The 15,616-nt window shown below is 68.2% G+C and overlaps 2 protein-coding genes and 2 non-coding genes across 5 annotated transcripts; 2 read left to right on the forward strand and 2 right to left on the reverse strand.

Moving 5' to 3' along the window:
• Positions 1–921: 921 nt before the first annotated feature.
• On the reverse strand, positions 922–993 carry TRNAC-GCA (transfer RNA cysteine (anticodon GCA)). Its single transcript has one exon. It is a non-coding gene; the product is annotated as a tRNA-Cys (tRNA).
• A 1,824-nt stretch (positions 994–2,817) lies between these two features.
• LOC126648093 (dickkopf-related protein 3-like) lies at positions 2,818–5,110 on the forward strand. The gene is made up of 4 exons (XM_050330795.1): positions 2,818–2,991; positions 3,846–4,023; positions 4,190–4,385; positions 4,552–5,110. Exons 1-4 carry the CDS (start codon positions 2,839–2,841, stop codon positions 4,604–4,606), a joined length of 582 nt encoding a protein of 193 aa, XP_050186752.1. The 5' UTR covers positions 2,818–2,838; the 3' UTR covers positions 4,607–5,110.
• Positions 3,574–3,663, forward strand: TRNAI-UAU (transfer RNA isoleucine (anticodon UAU)). The gene is given in 2 exon segments: positions 3,574–3,611; positions 3,628–3,663. It is a non-coding gene; the product is annotated as a tRNA-Ile (tRNA).
• Positions 5,076–15,616, reverse strand: CACNB1 (calcium voltage-gated channel auxiliary subunit beta 1). 2 transcript variants are annotated; one of them, XM_050330783.1, is made up of 14 exons: positions 15,460–15,616; positions 14,230–14,316; positions 12,802–12,921; positions 12,239–12,361; positions 11,996–12,132; positions 11,828–11,904; positions 10,271–10,290; positions 10,007–10,087; positions 9,850–9,908; positions 9,407–9,516; positions 8,594–8,745; positions 8,374–8,469; positions 7,666–7,851; positions 5,076–6,733 (listed from the first exon to the last, which is right to left on the reverse strand). In XM_050330783.1, exons 1-14 carry the CDS (start codon positions 15,544–15,546, stop codon positions 6,413–6,415), a joined length of 1,656 nt encoding a protein of 551 aa, XP_050186740.1. In that variant the 5' UTR covers positions 15,547–15,616; the 3' UTR covers positions 5,076–6,412. The 2 variants fall into 2 exon arrangements, with proteins under 2 accessions (XP_050186740.1, XP_050186741.1); XM_050330784.1 differs by lacking the exon at positions 10,271–10,290 and adding an exon at positions 11,365–11,510 and having other exon boundaries at positions 15,460–15,600.

Here is a 15,616-nt window from a genome sequence, read left to right on the forward strand (position 1 = left end):
GCTGGCACTTCACCCCCTTTGGCGGGGGCAACAAACGAGACTGGGGTCCCCACCCCGTCCCCACTGCGGGCACCCTGGGCTGCCGTGGGGGGGTTGTTCGGCTGAGCCCACCGACCCCGGGGGGGAAGATGTGACCCCATGCCACAGGATCACTGCAGCCCCCCTGTCTGGGGGTCCAGAGCCTCATCGCCCCCACCCCTGGCACCCCCCCGCCCCGAGTCTCCCCATCCACAGACCCGTCCCCTCAGGAGGAATGTTTGTGTCCTTCCCGGTCCTCCCGGATTTTCCCTTTGGAGCAGGAGCAGCAGATACTGGGGGTTTGGGGGGCACAGGGTGGGGGGGCACTGGGTCACGGGCACAAGGTGGGGGTCCCGCTGGCACCGCAGAGCTCCGGGAGCCCCCCAAAACTCCAGCCCCGCTCTCCTCCCTTTCAGCCGAAGTGGCTTCTGGCCACCCCAAGATTTGGCGCAGCGTTTTGGGGGTCTCCGGCTGCACCGCAGCCCCTCACCCCTGGTGTCGTGGGGGTGGCACAGCCCTGGGTGCCGGGGCAGGAGGAGGGTGCAGCCCCCCCAGCCTCCCCCCGAAGGGATGTGTCCGTGCCCGGGGCCTGGGGAGCGCTGCTGACCCCTGCCAAAAAAAACCTACACCCCTCCCATGGACAATCCGAGGGGGTGCGTGGGGCAGTGTGGGGGTCCTGCGGCTGCTCGGAACTGAGGAGGCAGAGGGGGGGCGGCGGGAGGGGGGATACCCAAAAGCTGGATCCTCCTCGTGCAAGACAAAGCACCGTCCCCAGCTGGTACACCCGGGGCTGGGGGCGCGGGGGGGAGCAGGACGCGCCCTCCCTTCGCTGCTGGGGCTTGAGGGGCGAGCAAAAAGGGTATGAAAAAATAGGGGGGACACCCACGGGTGGGGAGGAAAATGAGGGGGCACCCGAATTTGAACCGGGGACCTCTTGATCTGCAGTCAAATGCTCTACCACTGAGCTATACCCCCGATGGGGACGGTACCTGCCGCTGGCCATAGGAGCGTCCCTCTGGCTGCACACCCACCCACGGACACCCCCACCCGCGCACGCACAGCCCCAGCGCACCCACACGCTCCCGTCCCCCCGTCTCACCCGCCCCACACCCCCCCAGTGTCCCTACACAGCGAGAGGCTGCGGGGGGCAGCGGGATCCAGCTCCTAAGCAGGTGCCCCCCATTCTCATCAAGTGAGTGGTCGGGGGTGGGGGACACGGCGCCGTCAAGCCCTCCGAGCCCCCTGCAGAGAGCAGGACCCCCGATGTTCGCACAGCGGGTCCAGGCTGTGCGTCCCCCCCCGTAGGGTTTTGGGGCTGCGTGGGACCCCCGCCCCGTGACAGCCCAACGCGGGGGTTTTGGGGGAGCAGAGCCGCCGGGCGGGGTCCCCGTGGCGCTGGGGGGGATTATCCGGAGCCAGCGGGGGACGGATGGGGACAGCGGCCGTGATTGTGCCCGGCAGCGGGGTCAATATTTGCTCCCAAAGCCGCTGGGCAAACACGCGGGGTGAGGGGGGCGGATCCTGGTGGCCCGTCCCGGGCACTGCCTCGTCCTGGGACACCGGGAGAAAGGTTTGGGGTCACCCCAGTGCGAGCCCCGTGTCCCTGGTCACCCGCAAGCCTCGCCATCCCCCTTTTCACGGCCGGGGAAACTGAGGCACGAAGGCAGAGGGAATCACACCACACCCAAGGGAGGGGGTTCCCCACGTCCCCAGAGACCCCAGTGCACCCCACTCCCAGCGACCCCCCGGTTCTATCCCGTCCCCACTGCCCTCGGGGAGAAACCCCCCCTGTAGCGATGTCACAGCCCCCCCGTGCCCCTGGGAATTGGGGATCCCCCGGAGTGGATGGGCCCAAAGTGTATTGGAGGGCCTGGCTGAGCCCCCCCGCGTGTTTGGGGACACGGAGGTGACACCGTCTGGGGGATGCGCTGGAGGGGGGCGGTGTCCCAGCGCCGGCCCGGGAGATAAGGGCGGGGTGGGCAAACACCCCATTTGCAGGAGCGTTAGGGAAGGTGCGAATCCCGTCACCCCGGGATGGGGCGGGATGGAGGAGGGGGATGCACCGGGAAGGGGGGGACACGGGGGACACACAAACACGGGTCAGATGCCAACCGTGTGCCCGCCGCTGCCCGTCCCGGGGGTCCCAGCCTTTGTCCCCCACTTTATCCTGTTGCCTGCCCCTCGTCCCCGCTGTGCCGTGTCCCAACACCCCGGGAAAGGGGGGACAAACCAGGGAACTGAGGGGGTACCCGAGGGGCTGGTGGCGACACAGGGAACCCCAAACTGTACACACCACCCCCCTGAGCTGTGGGGGGACACAGGGCACCCCAGACTACACCCAGGGTCACCCCGAGTTATGGGGGGATCTGAGTTGTGGGGACCTCAGGCTGCACCCACCACCCATCCTAAGCTGTGGGGGGATCTGAGGGGCACGGGGGAGGACCCCAAGACATGGGGTTACCCGGGGGGCTGGAGAGGGCACCCCAGGCTGCACCCACCGCCCCCCTGAGCTATAGGGGCACACAGGGCACCCCAAACTGCACATACCACGCTCCTGAGCTCTGGGGGCATCCCAGGCTGCACCCACGGCTGGCGCCGGAGCCAGACTGCTCCGGGGGGGGGCTGTTTGCCCTGGGGCTGATGCCACCCCCCGAGGGGAAGGCTGGCAATTATGTAAATCCCTTAACCCCTGATTGCCTCCTCCCACCCCATTAGGTGGGCAAACAGTTTTAGCAGCGGGGGCCGAGATAGCCCGGGGCTACATAAACCCCTGGCCCCGGTCGAGCTGCCACCGCCGCCGCCAGCACCAGCACCAGCACCATGGTGACATCCCCGGCCATCCTCTGCCTCGTCGCCTGGCTCCTGCCCCCCGCCGCCGGGCACCTCTGGGCATGGATGTTCTCCCTGCCCCAGCACCCGCCGGATGCGGCCGCCCTGGGCAGAAACCCCGGCCCAGGGAGCGACATGGAGGAGGTGAGGGATGAGGGACCCCCGGGGGTACAGCAGGGTGGGAGATGGACAGGGTGGGCATAGGGGTGGAAGCCGGGGTGGGAGCAGGGCTGAGAGGGGGGTTTGGAGCACGGAATTTGCAGCCAGAGTGGGCATAGGGGAGGGAGATGCATTTAAACCCAGAGTGGGCACAGAGGGTGGGCACAGAGGGTGGGCACAGAGGCGGGCGGGGGGCTCGGAATAGCGCGGGCACAGGGATGGGAAACGGGTTTGCAACAGGGCGGGCACAGGGGTGGGAGGGTGCATTTAAACCCAGAGTGGGCAACAGGGGTGGGCGCAGCGGAAGGTGAAAGGTGGGTTTAGACCCAGGGACGGGCGCAGACTTTGCAGGCTCCCAGGGCGGGGGATGGGTTGGAAGGAGGGGTGGGAGCGGGTGGGCACAGAACGCTCTACCCGGCGTGGGGTGACCCCACACGGCGCTCCCGGGGTCGGGGTCTGCGGTCTCTTTGCCCGGGGCGGGGCTGCGGGGGCCAGGGGCCGCGCGGGGGCGGGCCGGCAGGGGCGAGGCGGGCGGGCCGGGGCGCGGGGCGCGCAGGGGCGCCGGGCGCTCCAGTGGCGCAATCGGTCAGCGCGCGGTACTTATAGGGCGGTACGCGAGCGATGCCGAGGTTGTGAGTTCGAGCCTCACCTGGAGCACCACTTTTAGGGCCCCGCGCCCCCCCGCGTTTTCTTTTCCCAGCGAGGAAAAAAAAAAAAAAAATCAAACCCTGGAGTCACTGCGGGAAACGGCTCAGGGATGGGGTGAGGGATAGGGTCAGGAAAGGGCTCGGAGATGGGGTCTGGCCGCTCCTGATGTGCCATGTGTCCCCTCCCTGCAGGTGACCCCCTGCAGCCCGGCCGCCCCCTGTGCCCAGGGCCACTTCTGTGACGAGCACTTCGGGCTGTGCCTGCCCGCCCGCCCCGCGGGGCAATTCTGCCGCCGCGACCCCCACTGCGCCCACGGCCTCCTCTGCATGTTCGGCAAGTGCCAGCAGCCCGTGCCCCACGGGCAGGAGGGTGAGTGGAGCCTCTGGGGTGGGGGGGACACCAGGGGACAACCCCCCCGGTGTCACCTTTGCGAGGTGCCGATGGGGTGGTGCTGCACCGAGGGGTGATGGGGAGCCCCAAACTGGGGGTCAGGGTGGGGGTCCCCTCTCCTAAATGCGATTTTCTGCCCTGCCAGGAGCCCGGTGCCAGCGGGACGAGGACTGTGGGGCGGGCGGCTGCTGTGCCCGGCAGCACGGCGAGCTCGTGTGCCAGCGGCGCCTGGCACTGGCCCAGAGCTGCCACGTGCCCCCCGGGGGTCTCGCCTTCAGCATCAACCAGGTGTGCCCCTGCCAGGCCGGCCTGGTGTGCAGGCCCAGCCCACCCGGGAGAGAGTGAGTACGGGGTGGGGATGGGGAGTGGGGGACAGCTGGGTGTGCCCTGGGTTTTGGGGGTGGCAGTGGGGCAGGGATTGGGGTGGCATTGATGTCCCGTTCCCATTGATGTCCCCGTTCCCACTGATGTCCCTGTTCCCACTGACACCCCGTGTCCTCTCCCCAGGAAGGCGTTCCAGTACCAGCTGGAGAAGAGCGAGTGGAGGTGCCGGCAGCCCTGAGCTCCAGCTCCATTATTTATTCCCTGTAAATAGCGTGTCCGTGGCGTGTCCAGACCCGGCCTAGCGCCGATAAACCCGGCCCAGCGCCGCGCCGAGCCCGACGGCTGCCGGTGCCCTGGCAGAGGAGGGGCCAGAGCCCCCTGACCCCCACCCACATCGGGTCTGTGCCCCTTCCCGGGAGCCGGGCTGGTCCCAGCTCCATCCCAGTCCCAGCTCCATCCCAGTCCCAGCCCCCTCCCTGGGCACCCCCAAGGCCCAGCCAGGGGGTCTCTGCAGAGCTGAGAGCTGAGCCCCGGTGGTTGCAGCCCCCTCCTCGTGTGTGTGTCCCCCGTGCCCCCAGACCCCCCACCAGGCTCAGCCGTGGGGACAGATCTCACCGAAATGTTTATTACAAAGAACCAAGCGAGCGGGGCGAGTCCCCTTCCCCCCCTCCCCTCCCAACACACACACACACACAAACCAACGAGAATAAATAAATAAAATACACTTTGTCGGGTCTTTAAATTAAAAGTTTGTGGAGTGACATAAATACGGGACGTCCCTCTGCCCGCGGGGGGGCCGGGGGGGGGCCCCGCTGCCCAGGTTGTGGCCACCACGAGGGCGAGCACTGGGGCAGGGGGGGCTCAAAGCACTTGGCAGGCAGTGACACCGAGTGTGTGTCGTCCCCCCCCTCAAAAAAAGGGGGGAAACTGAGGCACACGTGGGTGGGGGCAGCTTGGCAGCGGCAGAGCTGGGTGCCCCTGAGCCCCCTGCCCTGGGCTGGTGGTCTGGGTAAGGCAGTGACCCCGGGGACCCCCAGGATCGCCCCGGGGTGGGGGGCAGGGGGCTGCCCCATAAGTGAGACAAGCCCAGCCCCACGGGGAGGGCTGGATGGGGGGTATCCCCACCCCCACCCTGGGGTGGTCACCCCCACAGAGCTGGGGGGGGGGCACAAGGGATGCCCCTGGGGCAGGCACAGGACAAGGCAGTGCCCCAGGGTGTTGGGGGGGGCCAAGGGGGGACGGACAGAGGCTGACGGACAGACAGACAGACAGACACGGCTGGACAGGCACGGTGGGGGTTGGCACAGGGGGGTTTTTGGGGGGGGTGGGACAGGGGCCTGGCACTGCCCAGTGCACCCCAGAGGTCCCAGGGCAGCGGGACCCTCCGGGCACCCCAGGGCAGGCCAGGGCTGGGCAGCTGTTAGCACGGGTTAGACCCCAAAACTGGCTCAGATTTACCCCCCACCCCCTCCCCAGTTCAGGCAGAGCCCCTCCAAGGCAAACACATGCAAACTGCCCCCTCCCCTCCCCGGGCAGGCAGCACCCCGGGGGGGGCACAGCCAGGGGCAGCAGGAGCCCCCCAAAGCCCTGCACACACCACACACATGCACCCCCCCGGAGCGGGGGGCTGTGGGCAGGCACTGGCTGGGGTGGGGGGCAGCTGGCAGGGACCCCCCCACTGCCACGGCCAGCCCTGGGGGCCAAGAGCACCATGGAGAAGTGGGGGGCAGCCAGCAGGCAGGGCTGGGGGGGGTGCACAGCCCCCCACCCCACACCCAGGGCAGGGGACGGGGACACGCCGGGTCCCCTTTGGTCACTTGCTGTCCCTGCCAGGCAGGGGGGCCCGAGGCACCGCGAGATGCTGGGGGGGCTGTGGTGGATGGGCACAGGGAGACCCCCCCCTCGCCAAAGAGTGGGGCAGGGGGAGCCCCTTAGGGCAAAGCAGGGGCTCCCCATGGCACTGCTGGCCGGGCTGGGGGGGCACAGAGGCAACCGGGCAGGGTCTCCCCCACCCCAAAACCAGCAGTGCCCGCAGCCCCTCACCCTAACGGATGTAAACGTCCTGCCCCCAGCCCTCGCCCTCCCCCAGGCCCAGGGGCTCCTGGCCCTTGGCTCGGCCCCGCAGCCCCCGGCCCTCCTCGGCCCCGTCCCCGGGGGGCTCCTCCTCGACGGGGTCCATCTCGATGTCCATGCAGCAGGAATCGCCGGGCTCCGTGCCCGCCGAGCCCGCGGGCTCCGAGTCGAAGGTGTCCTGGCGGCACAGGCTGCGGGGGCCGGGCCGGGTGGGGGCCGGGGGGGCTCTGCCCTGCCCACGGCCCCCCGGTCCCGGCCGGGCCCGGCCCTGCTCCCCCTCCGGGAACGGACCCTGGAGGGGAGAAGCAACCACACCATGCGGGGCCGGACAGGCAGGGGGTTAGTGGGGGGTGTTACCGGCGGGGAGGGGGCACATGCTGCCCAGCACGGCCTGCCCGTGTCGCTCACTCGTGACACGAGCGCAGCAGGTCTCAGCCTGGGGGTCACCGGGGCAGGGGGGAGCAGTGCAGGGGTGGGGGGATGCAGGATGGGGGTGCAGGGTTGGGGGGGATGGAGCACCAGCAGTGTCCAGCTCGCTGGGAGAATTAGCGACAGACGACACAGGACACTCATCCCTGCTCTGCCTCCTGCTCTCGGGGGGGCTGCAGGACCCCCGGCTCAGCACCGTACTGGCCGTGGTGGGATGGGGGGTTGTGCCCCCCTGCCCAGCTGGACCACACCAGGACACCCCCAAAGCCTCGACCCCACCACGGCCCCCCCTGCAGAGGCTGTGGGAATGGGGGTCTGCAGCCCATAAGAGGGCACAGAGGGGGGCTCAAAGGGGGCAGATCCTGGGGGTTCCCAATCCCCCACAGGGTGGGCTTCAGGCCTTGGAAGGGGCCCCAGGAGACCCAAATGTAGGGCTGGCACCTGTCCCAGGCAGGGAGAGATCCCCAGGGCCGATCCCAGGGATGGCCCCGATCCGGGAAGGGGAGCAGGTCCCTGGGGTGACCCCGATCCCAGGGATGGCCCCAAACCCAAGGGGGAAACAGGTCCCCAAGGTGGGGAGATCCCAGGGACTGCCCCACACCCGGATGAGGAATGGGGGGGCCGTGTTTCCCTGGATGTCCCCGATCCCGGGGGTACCCCAGAGGGGCCGGGGGGGGGGTTGTCCCCGCCGCCACCTCCTCACAGCGCGTGCTCCTCGAGGGCTCCGGGGGGGCTGGGGGTGGCCTCTCGGCCCCACAGGTTGAGGTTCCTGCGCAGGGAGGTGAGCACCTGTACCTGGAGGTTGGAGACGGGCGCGGGGCTGGCGGCCAGCGCCGCCGAGGCCATGGTGCGGTTCAGCAGCGGGTTCGGGGGGTTGCTGCTGGGGGGGTGCGTGGCCTTCCAGTAGGCCTCCAGGTACTCGGCCAGGTGCTCACAGGCCTCCTCCAGCTGGTTCTCGTCCAGCACGATGTCGAACATCTCCTGGGGCGGGGACAGGGGAGGGCAGTGGGGACGTGGGGCAGAGCAGAGGGACGGGGTGAAGACTATAGGATACGGAGGGGCTTATAGGATGGGGCAGACCCTATAAGATAGGGCGGGGCTTATAGGACATGGGGGAGCCTAGAGGACACAGCAGAGCCTATAGGACAGGGTGGAGCTAATGGAAAAGGGTGGAGCTGATAGAAAAGGGCAGGGCCATTGGAAAGGAATGGGGTTTTGGGAGCAAGGGCAGGGCCCTATGGACAAGGTGGATCCCTATGGACAAGGTGGATCCCTATGGACAAGGTGGATCCCTATGGGCAAGGTGGATCCTTATGGACAAGGTGAAGCCCACGGGAAAGGGCAGAGCCTGCAGGACAAGGTGGGAGCAGTGGGAGAGGGAGGGACACCTGGGCTCAGGGCGCAGCCTATGGGACAGGGCGGGGTCAGTGGGAGAGGGTGGGACCGACTGGTGACAGAGGTTGGGACAGGTGGGCGGGGTCAGAGAGGGCGTGGCACACTCACAGGTGGGCACTGCGCCAGCTTGTCCGAGGCCACCATCTGCACGTTGAGATGCTTCGCCTGGGACTTGCCCCGCGACTTCACCAGGCGCTGCAGCACCTGGGGCAGGAGAGATCAGCTCAGAGTGGCCTCAGGGACACGGCTGGACCCTGCCCAGCCCCCCCAGCACAGCAGGGAGGGAGCTGGACATGCCCCTAGCCCGCCCCAGGACCCCCAGACCCACCTTGGGGGAGGTGATTTTGATGTAGACGATGATGGGGGCCAGGGAGGTCTTGGCCAGCTGGGCCGGGTGGTTGATGGTGTCGGCGTCCAGGGCCACCAACTGCAGTGTCCGGGCCAGCTCGAAGATCCGCTCGGTCTCGCTCTGCACCTCGGCTGGGGAGGGAGGGACACACGGACAGGGGGGTCAGGGGACACACGTGGGGACAACGGCTGGGAGACGGGGTGGGGGGCACGAGGGGTCTGCACTGGGACTCGGCCACTCCAGTGTCACCCCAGCCACGGGAGGGAGGTGGGACTGGGGGGCTCCAGGTGGGTGAGGAAGGGGCAGAGCCCCCCTGAACCACACACACACATGGGGCTGTGCCACCAGGGCGTCCCCAACCCCACTCTGCCCAGGTGGCTGTGCCCAAGTGACAGGATCCAAGGGGACACGTCCCCAGTGCCCCCCGCCGGGCAGGGCAGGGGGGGGCTGCCAGGGGGGGACCCCGTGTTACATACCCAAGACATCTGTATCAGGAGCAGGGGAGGAAGGAAGCGGCACGGAGGGGAGGAACCCCAAAAGGAAAAGGAGAAACAGGAAAGAAAAACACAACAGAGAAGATAAAAGAGGAGGAGGGGGAGGAGGAGGAGGAGGAGGAGGGGGAGGAGGAGGAGGAGGAGGAGGGGCTGAGTCACACGGGGGGAGCGCAGGGCGCGGGGTTGATCACCCCACACCCCCACACCCCACGAGCACCCCGGGGCGGGCTGGGGGCTGATACAGATGGAGGCTTGGGGGGTCCTGTTGCCCCCAGGGGGGCTGGTGGGGGGGCCGTACCCAGGCTGGAGCGGGTGCTGGAGCGCTCGATGATGGTGTGTTTGCTGGGGTTGTTGAGCACGGAGCGCTTGGCCAGGGAGATGTCGGCCGTGACCCGCGTGATGGAGATCCTGGAGGCACGGGGAGGGGGGTGAGACCCCCCCATATATGCACCCCCAACCCCTGGGGGGGCCCTCCTGCCACCCCCTCCCATGCTCAGGGCTGCTGGAGCTGCAGGATTCCCCATTAGGGTCCCGCTGCGGTTTTAGGGGGCCCCCACCCGTGGGATTAGGGGTCCTCCCATGGGTTTAGGGGTCTTCCCCTGAGATTAGGACTCCTCTCCTGTGATTAAGGCTCTCCTCACAGGTTTCAGGGTCCCTCTATGGGGTTACAGGTCCTCCCATGGGTTTTGGGGTCCCTCTATGGGGTAAGGGGTCCCCCAGCCAGAGACCCCCCCACCTCACCTGCCATCAAAGCGATGCTTCAGGAAGTCAAACAGGGCTTTCTGCATCATGTCCGTGACCTTGGAGGGGGGAAAGGCAGGGAGGGAGGGACACCATGGGGCCGGGATCCACCCCCCCCACACACTGTGCCCCCCACCCCGTGCCGACCAGTGCTCACCTCATAGCCCTTCAGCGACGGCCCCACGAGGATGATGGGGCGCATGGAGGGCACCACGTCGTAGGGGGGCACGTGCTCGGCCTGGGGACAGAGCGGGGGGTCAGCGGGGCATGGAGGGGGGACACGGGGTGGGGGACACGCTCAGCTTCGCCCCTGCAAGGGCAGCTCTAAGGGGGGTTTGAGGGGGCTGCAAGCGGGGGGCACCCCATCCACCCAACCACCCACCCCTGCCCATCCCCTGCCGGGGGTCCTGACGCTACTCACCGACTTCTGCTTCTGCTTCGCTACGTCCCGAGGGCCGCGGGGGCCGGGGGGCGAGAGGAGACAAACAAGGCATGCGTGTTACCCGCGGGCACGGGGGGCACCGGGGGTGGGGGGGCACGGGGACACGCGTGTCACCCAGGGGACACGCGTGTAACGCCCCGGGGGTGCCCGAAGGACACGCGTGTGGGTCCCCAGGGGTGATTGAAGGACACATGTGTGACTCAGGGAACACATGTGTGACCCCAGGGGACATGTGTCACCCCAGGGGGTGCCCCAGGGAACACATGTGTGACCCAGGGGACACGTGTGTCACCCAGGGGGTGCCCCAGGGAACACATGTGTGACCCAGGGGACACGTGTGTCACCCCAGGGGGTGCCCCCAAGGACACGTGTGTGTGTTACACATGAAGCATCTCCCGCTCAGGGTCAGACCTGGGGGCCCAGCGGGGGCTCTGCAGGGTGTGGGGGGCGGTTGGGACCACCCCCAGACGTCCCTGCAGACCCCCCACCCCCCCGCCCTGGGTTGTGGTTGTGCCCGAAGCCCCCCAGCTTGTGGGCAGTTTGGGGGGGGGCAGGAATGTTCCATTCCCAGTCGCAGGGGGGGATGAGACAGCGGCCGTGCTGGCACACACCATGCACACACTGGGGGGGTCTGGGGGGGCACGGGCTGATCCATCCCATGGACCATGGGGGGGTCACAGCCACGGGCTGATCCATCCCATGGACCACGGTGTGGAGGATCAAGACATGGATGGATCCCTCCCAAAGACCATGGGTGGAAGGGGGGAAATAGTCACTGGCTGATCCATCCCCATGGCTCATGGGGGAATGTGGCCATGGATGGATTCAACCCACGGACTATGGGGGGTCAGAGCCACGGGCTGACCCATCCCATGGCCCACAGGGGGGTCACAGCCCCACACTGACCCCCCCCAGCCCTGGGTGCAGGGGGTCATGCCCATGCTGCAGTGCTGGGGGTGCTGGGGCAGTGGGTGCCCCCCAGCCCCGTGGGGTGCCCCCAGCCCCCTGGCAGGGTTAGGGCAGGCAGCGGGTGCAGCAGGCGAGGCGAGTGGGGTTGGGGGGGGCCCTTTTACCTTCCTAAAGAAGGGGATGCGCTTGTTGTGGGCGGGGGGGGTGGTGACACTGCTCACGCTACTCTTAGGGGAGCGCTGGGTCTCCAAGGCCTCCTCCTCCTCTAACTCATCGGGGTCAAAGGCAAAGCTGGGCATGTCCAGGGCACCTGGGGACGGCCCGAGCCGGGGCCGGGACACGGCAGGGAGAGAAGAAGAGCGGTAATGGCGATGGAAGAAGGGGAATGATGGAGATGAGGGGCCTGGGAGGGTGGTGGGGCAGGAAGGGGAGAAGCAGGGGAGAGGGGTCTCTGGGGGAAGGGGGTGTGCCCTGCCTGCACCCGGGGCGGAGGGGTGGGCTGTGGGTGAAGGGGAGGTGGGGGGAGGATCCCCCCAGGCTGGATGTGGGGCTGAGGGGACCCCAGACACTCCTACCCGTGGGGAGGTGGGGGAAGGACCCCCCTGGGCTGAGGGGGGACACTCTTACCGCTGGCTGGGGGCGTGGGCCGGCGGGTCCCTGTCACCACATCACCCAGGCTGGAGCTGGAGTTGTCCCCGGATTTGCTGGAGGGGAGAAGCACGGGGGGAAAGGAAGGGGGTGAGGGTGGGACAGAGGGAGGCTGTGAAGGGATGGGGGGGTCGGGGCGAGCCCCACCTCGAGCTCAGGCGGCTCTGCCTCATCTTCTGCTCCTGCAGCAGCCTCATGTTCTCCAGCTTGACGGGGCTGGGGATGAAGCCCACCTCGCAGCCCTCCTTCACCAGCCGCCCGATCCACCAGTCGTTGTTGTACTTCTGCGCCGGGGACGGTGGGGGGAGATGGGAAACACCTTAAAACTGCCCCCCAAAACCCACTCCGAGGCTGCCACCAGCCCCTCTCCCCCCCCAGCCCGCTGCCCACCTCCTTGATGTGCAGGAAGTCCTTGGGCTCGAAGCAGATGGCCATGCCCTGCACGGGCACGTCGTCGGTGGCCGAGGGGTTGTAGCCCACGTTGGTGCGCACGGCAAACGCCACCGGCTTCGTCTGCCCAAGGACAGGGGGTCAGGATGCAAGGACAGGGGTCAGGATGCAAGGACAGGGGTCAGGATGCACCCCCTGCCCACCCCACAGCACGAGATCCCACCCTGCTGCCCCCCCACAGGCCAGGCAGGTGGTGGTGACGGTGACAGTGACAGTGACAGCACCAGTGCCACCAGGGGGGCTCCGGAGCCAGGACTGGGGACACCGTGGCCACAATCCCCCACCCCAGAGGTAATGAGAGGCTCATCAGGGAATGGCTGAGAGGCAGTGGGTGCAAGAGTGGAAGGCCCCCAGTTCTACCAGGCAGACCCCACTGCCTTCCCAGTGCCACTGCTCCAGGGGGTGGGGGAGTCCCTGCGACCGAGGGTCCCATCCTGCCAGGGCAGGGGGTGCCAGGGGGGCCGGCAGGGTGGCAGGGGGGGGCTCCATCGCAGCTCTCCCACCTTGGCTTTCTCCAGCTGGGCCATGGCCTGGCGCTCGGCCTCCTTGCGCAGCGCCTCCCGGTCCTCCTCCAGCGACACATCCGAGTCCGACGGGCGGCTGGTGTAGGACTCTGCCGAGCCCTGGGGGAGGAGAGCAGGGATGGGGGAGCTCAGCCCAGCCTGGCCCTTCCCCATCAAGCAGGGAGTCCATTCCTGCAGCCTTGTGACCCCCACGCCCCCCTGTGCCCCCACCCCTGCCCGGGGCCGTCCCACCCGCGGGGTTACGGAAGGCCGAGGGACAGGGCAGCTGTTCCCACTGCTCCGGCAGGGAACGTGACACCCACCTGCTCCCGCCGCCTCCCGGGGCCTCTCCGAGAGCCAGGGGGGCAACAGAGACCCCCTTGACCCCCCTGGGTGTCCCCCACCCCAGGAGAGGCCAGCGGGGACAGCGTTGCCCCCACCCCCACAAGAGGGGTCCCATGGCAATGGGGACAGGGCAATGAGGGGAGACTCGGGGTCACCCCAGGGCAAGGCTGGAGCTGGGGTGGGGATTGGGGACCCCCTGCTCACACCCCGGGCCTGGAGCCTGGGGGGGGGACAGTGGGGACACCCACGGGGTTCCCCAGCCCCAGGGTGGTGGGTGGGTGTCACGGGGGATGACAAAGTCACCCACCACCCTCAGGGGCTGCCCCCCCCCCAGCCCCTCTATAATCCCTCCCCAGCCCCACCAGACCCCCCATCCCTGATTTGCCCAAACCTTTCCAAACACTGGGGATTTGGGGGTCGCTCAGCCCCTTCCCACAGCCCCCAGCCACGGGGCAGCAGCCCCCCAGGGACCCCCTCCCCAAAACCCATGGGGCAGACACCAACTGCCCCCTCTCCTGCCCCACAGAGGGGGGACTTTGGGGTGGGATCACCGGCATCCAGACACGACCCTCTCACCCCACAGAGCCCCACCAGCTCCCGGGACCAACCCCAGGGAGCCCTGGGGGAGCCTGCCCCGAGGGCAGGGTGGGCACGGGAGGGTCCTGGGGGCTGTGGGGCCGTGGGGGTGGCTCACCGGGGCGGTGGGGTGGTCTTTGCCGGGGATCTCCATGGTGGCAGAGCCGGGGGCGAGCGGGGCGGCCGCAGGGCTGGGGCTCCGGGGGCTCAGGTTTCAGCCCCGGGTATATTTAGCCCAGCACCGGGCAGGGGGTGGGGGCCCTGCCAAACCACGGGGCTGGGGAGCGGATTGAATGTTGTGCCCCCTCCCTGGCACCCCCAGAGGGGCTACAACCCACCCCTTCCCCCTAAACACTCCTGCTTTGGAGGACCCAGCAGGGCATTGAGGGGTCGGACGGGGCACAGCCGGGTCTGGCTAAGCCTGTACCCCCCCAGGCACCCCTCCCCTCACTGCCCAGGGGGAAAGGGCCCCTGGGACCCCCCCAAAAGCGCCGTGCCCCCCCTCACCTGGCGGACGAAGCTGTTGGAGGTGGTGTCGGAGGAGGTGCTGCCGTCCGAGCGCTTGAAGCGGCTCTTGCGCCTGCTGTACTTGCCCTGGGGGGGAGCAAAAGGGGGGGGGATGAGGGGAGGCTGGACCCCCCAAAAAAACCCCAAAACGCCTCTGCCCCCCTTCCCCCCCCCAGCTCCAGGAGAGGGAGATGAGGGGGCTCAAACTGCAGCCTCCCAGTCAAACCAGAGCCCAACCAGCACCCCCCGAGGGGGGCAGGTCGAGCTTTGGGGGGCACCTCAAACCCTGCCCCACCAGCCCCCAACAGCACCGTGGTGCACAAGCCCCCTCCTTCCTGCCAGTGTGGGCACCATGGGCACCCCCACACCCACCCACACCCCCCACCCCAAGGGGAACCCCCTGCTCCCTCCCACTGGGATGGACTGGGGGAGATGGGGAGACCCCAGTGCCCACCCTGGGCAGCTCCAGGGGTGTGGGGTAACTCGGGTGGGGGGACACGCTGGGGGGGAGCGGGTTTGTCACCCCCACACTGTCCCCCAAGGGACAGCTGGGCCCAGCTGCCACCCAGCCTGGGGGCAGGGGGTCCCCACACTGGGTATTTTTAGATGCAGGACCCCCACATTGTGGGGGGCTCAGAGAGGGAATTTCCCGGGGTCCTCTGTGCCTCCCCCAGAACTGTCACCCCAAGTGGTTGATGCTCCCCAAGAGATGGGGGTCTGTCCCTGTGGAATGGGAATGAGCTGCTCCAGCAGCCCCCAGTGCCCCCCAGCCCACTGGCACCAGCGAGGGGCACATCCCTCCTCCCCCCAAAACCCAAGGGGACAAGCTGTGTGTGTGTGTGGGGGGGCATCACCCCAACGGAGTTTTCCCAATTCCTAAAACTTTCCCTGTGGGCACAACAACCCCCCACACCCTCTCAAAACCCACCCCCCATCCCGGTGGGCAAACCCGCGGGAATTGGGAAACTGGGGGGTGGGAGGGGTGGGGAGAGGGAAGAATTTGGGGTCTCTCCCAGGGTTGGGGGGACATCCTTTATTTTGGATGCCGGGAGGGGGGTGAGCACCATTATGGGGTGCAGGGATTAGGGAGGAGGCGGGGGTGGGATGAGCCCCATCCATTGCTCCCGAGGCGATGTGGGAATTCCACGGGATGAGCCCCCTCGCCGTTCCCCCCGCGGGGTGTGGGCGGTGCTGCCACCCCCGACCCCCCGAAATTCCCGGGGGTGTCACCTGGAGCGCGGCGTTGTCCAAGACGTCCATCTGGATGTCCTGCGAGGAGCTGTAAGGGGTCCGGGCCATGCCGCCTTCCCGCACCATGGAGCGCCGGGCCTGGCGGGATTTTGGGATGGATGGGTGGGTGGGTGGATGGGGAGGGAGGAGGGGGGAA

This window comes from Myiozetetes cayanensis, unplaced genomic scaffold (genome assembly GCF_022539395.1).
Source record: "Myiozetetes cayanensis isolate MyiCay16 unplaced genomic scaffold, myiCay2020 scf44, whole genome shotgun sequence".
Lineage (NCBI taxonomy): Eukaryota > Metazoa > Chordata > Aves > Passeriformes > Tyrannidae > Myiozetetes > Myiozetetes cayanensis.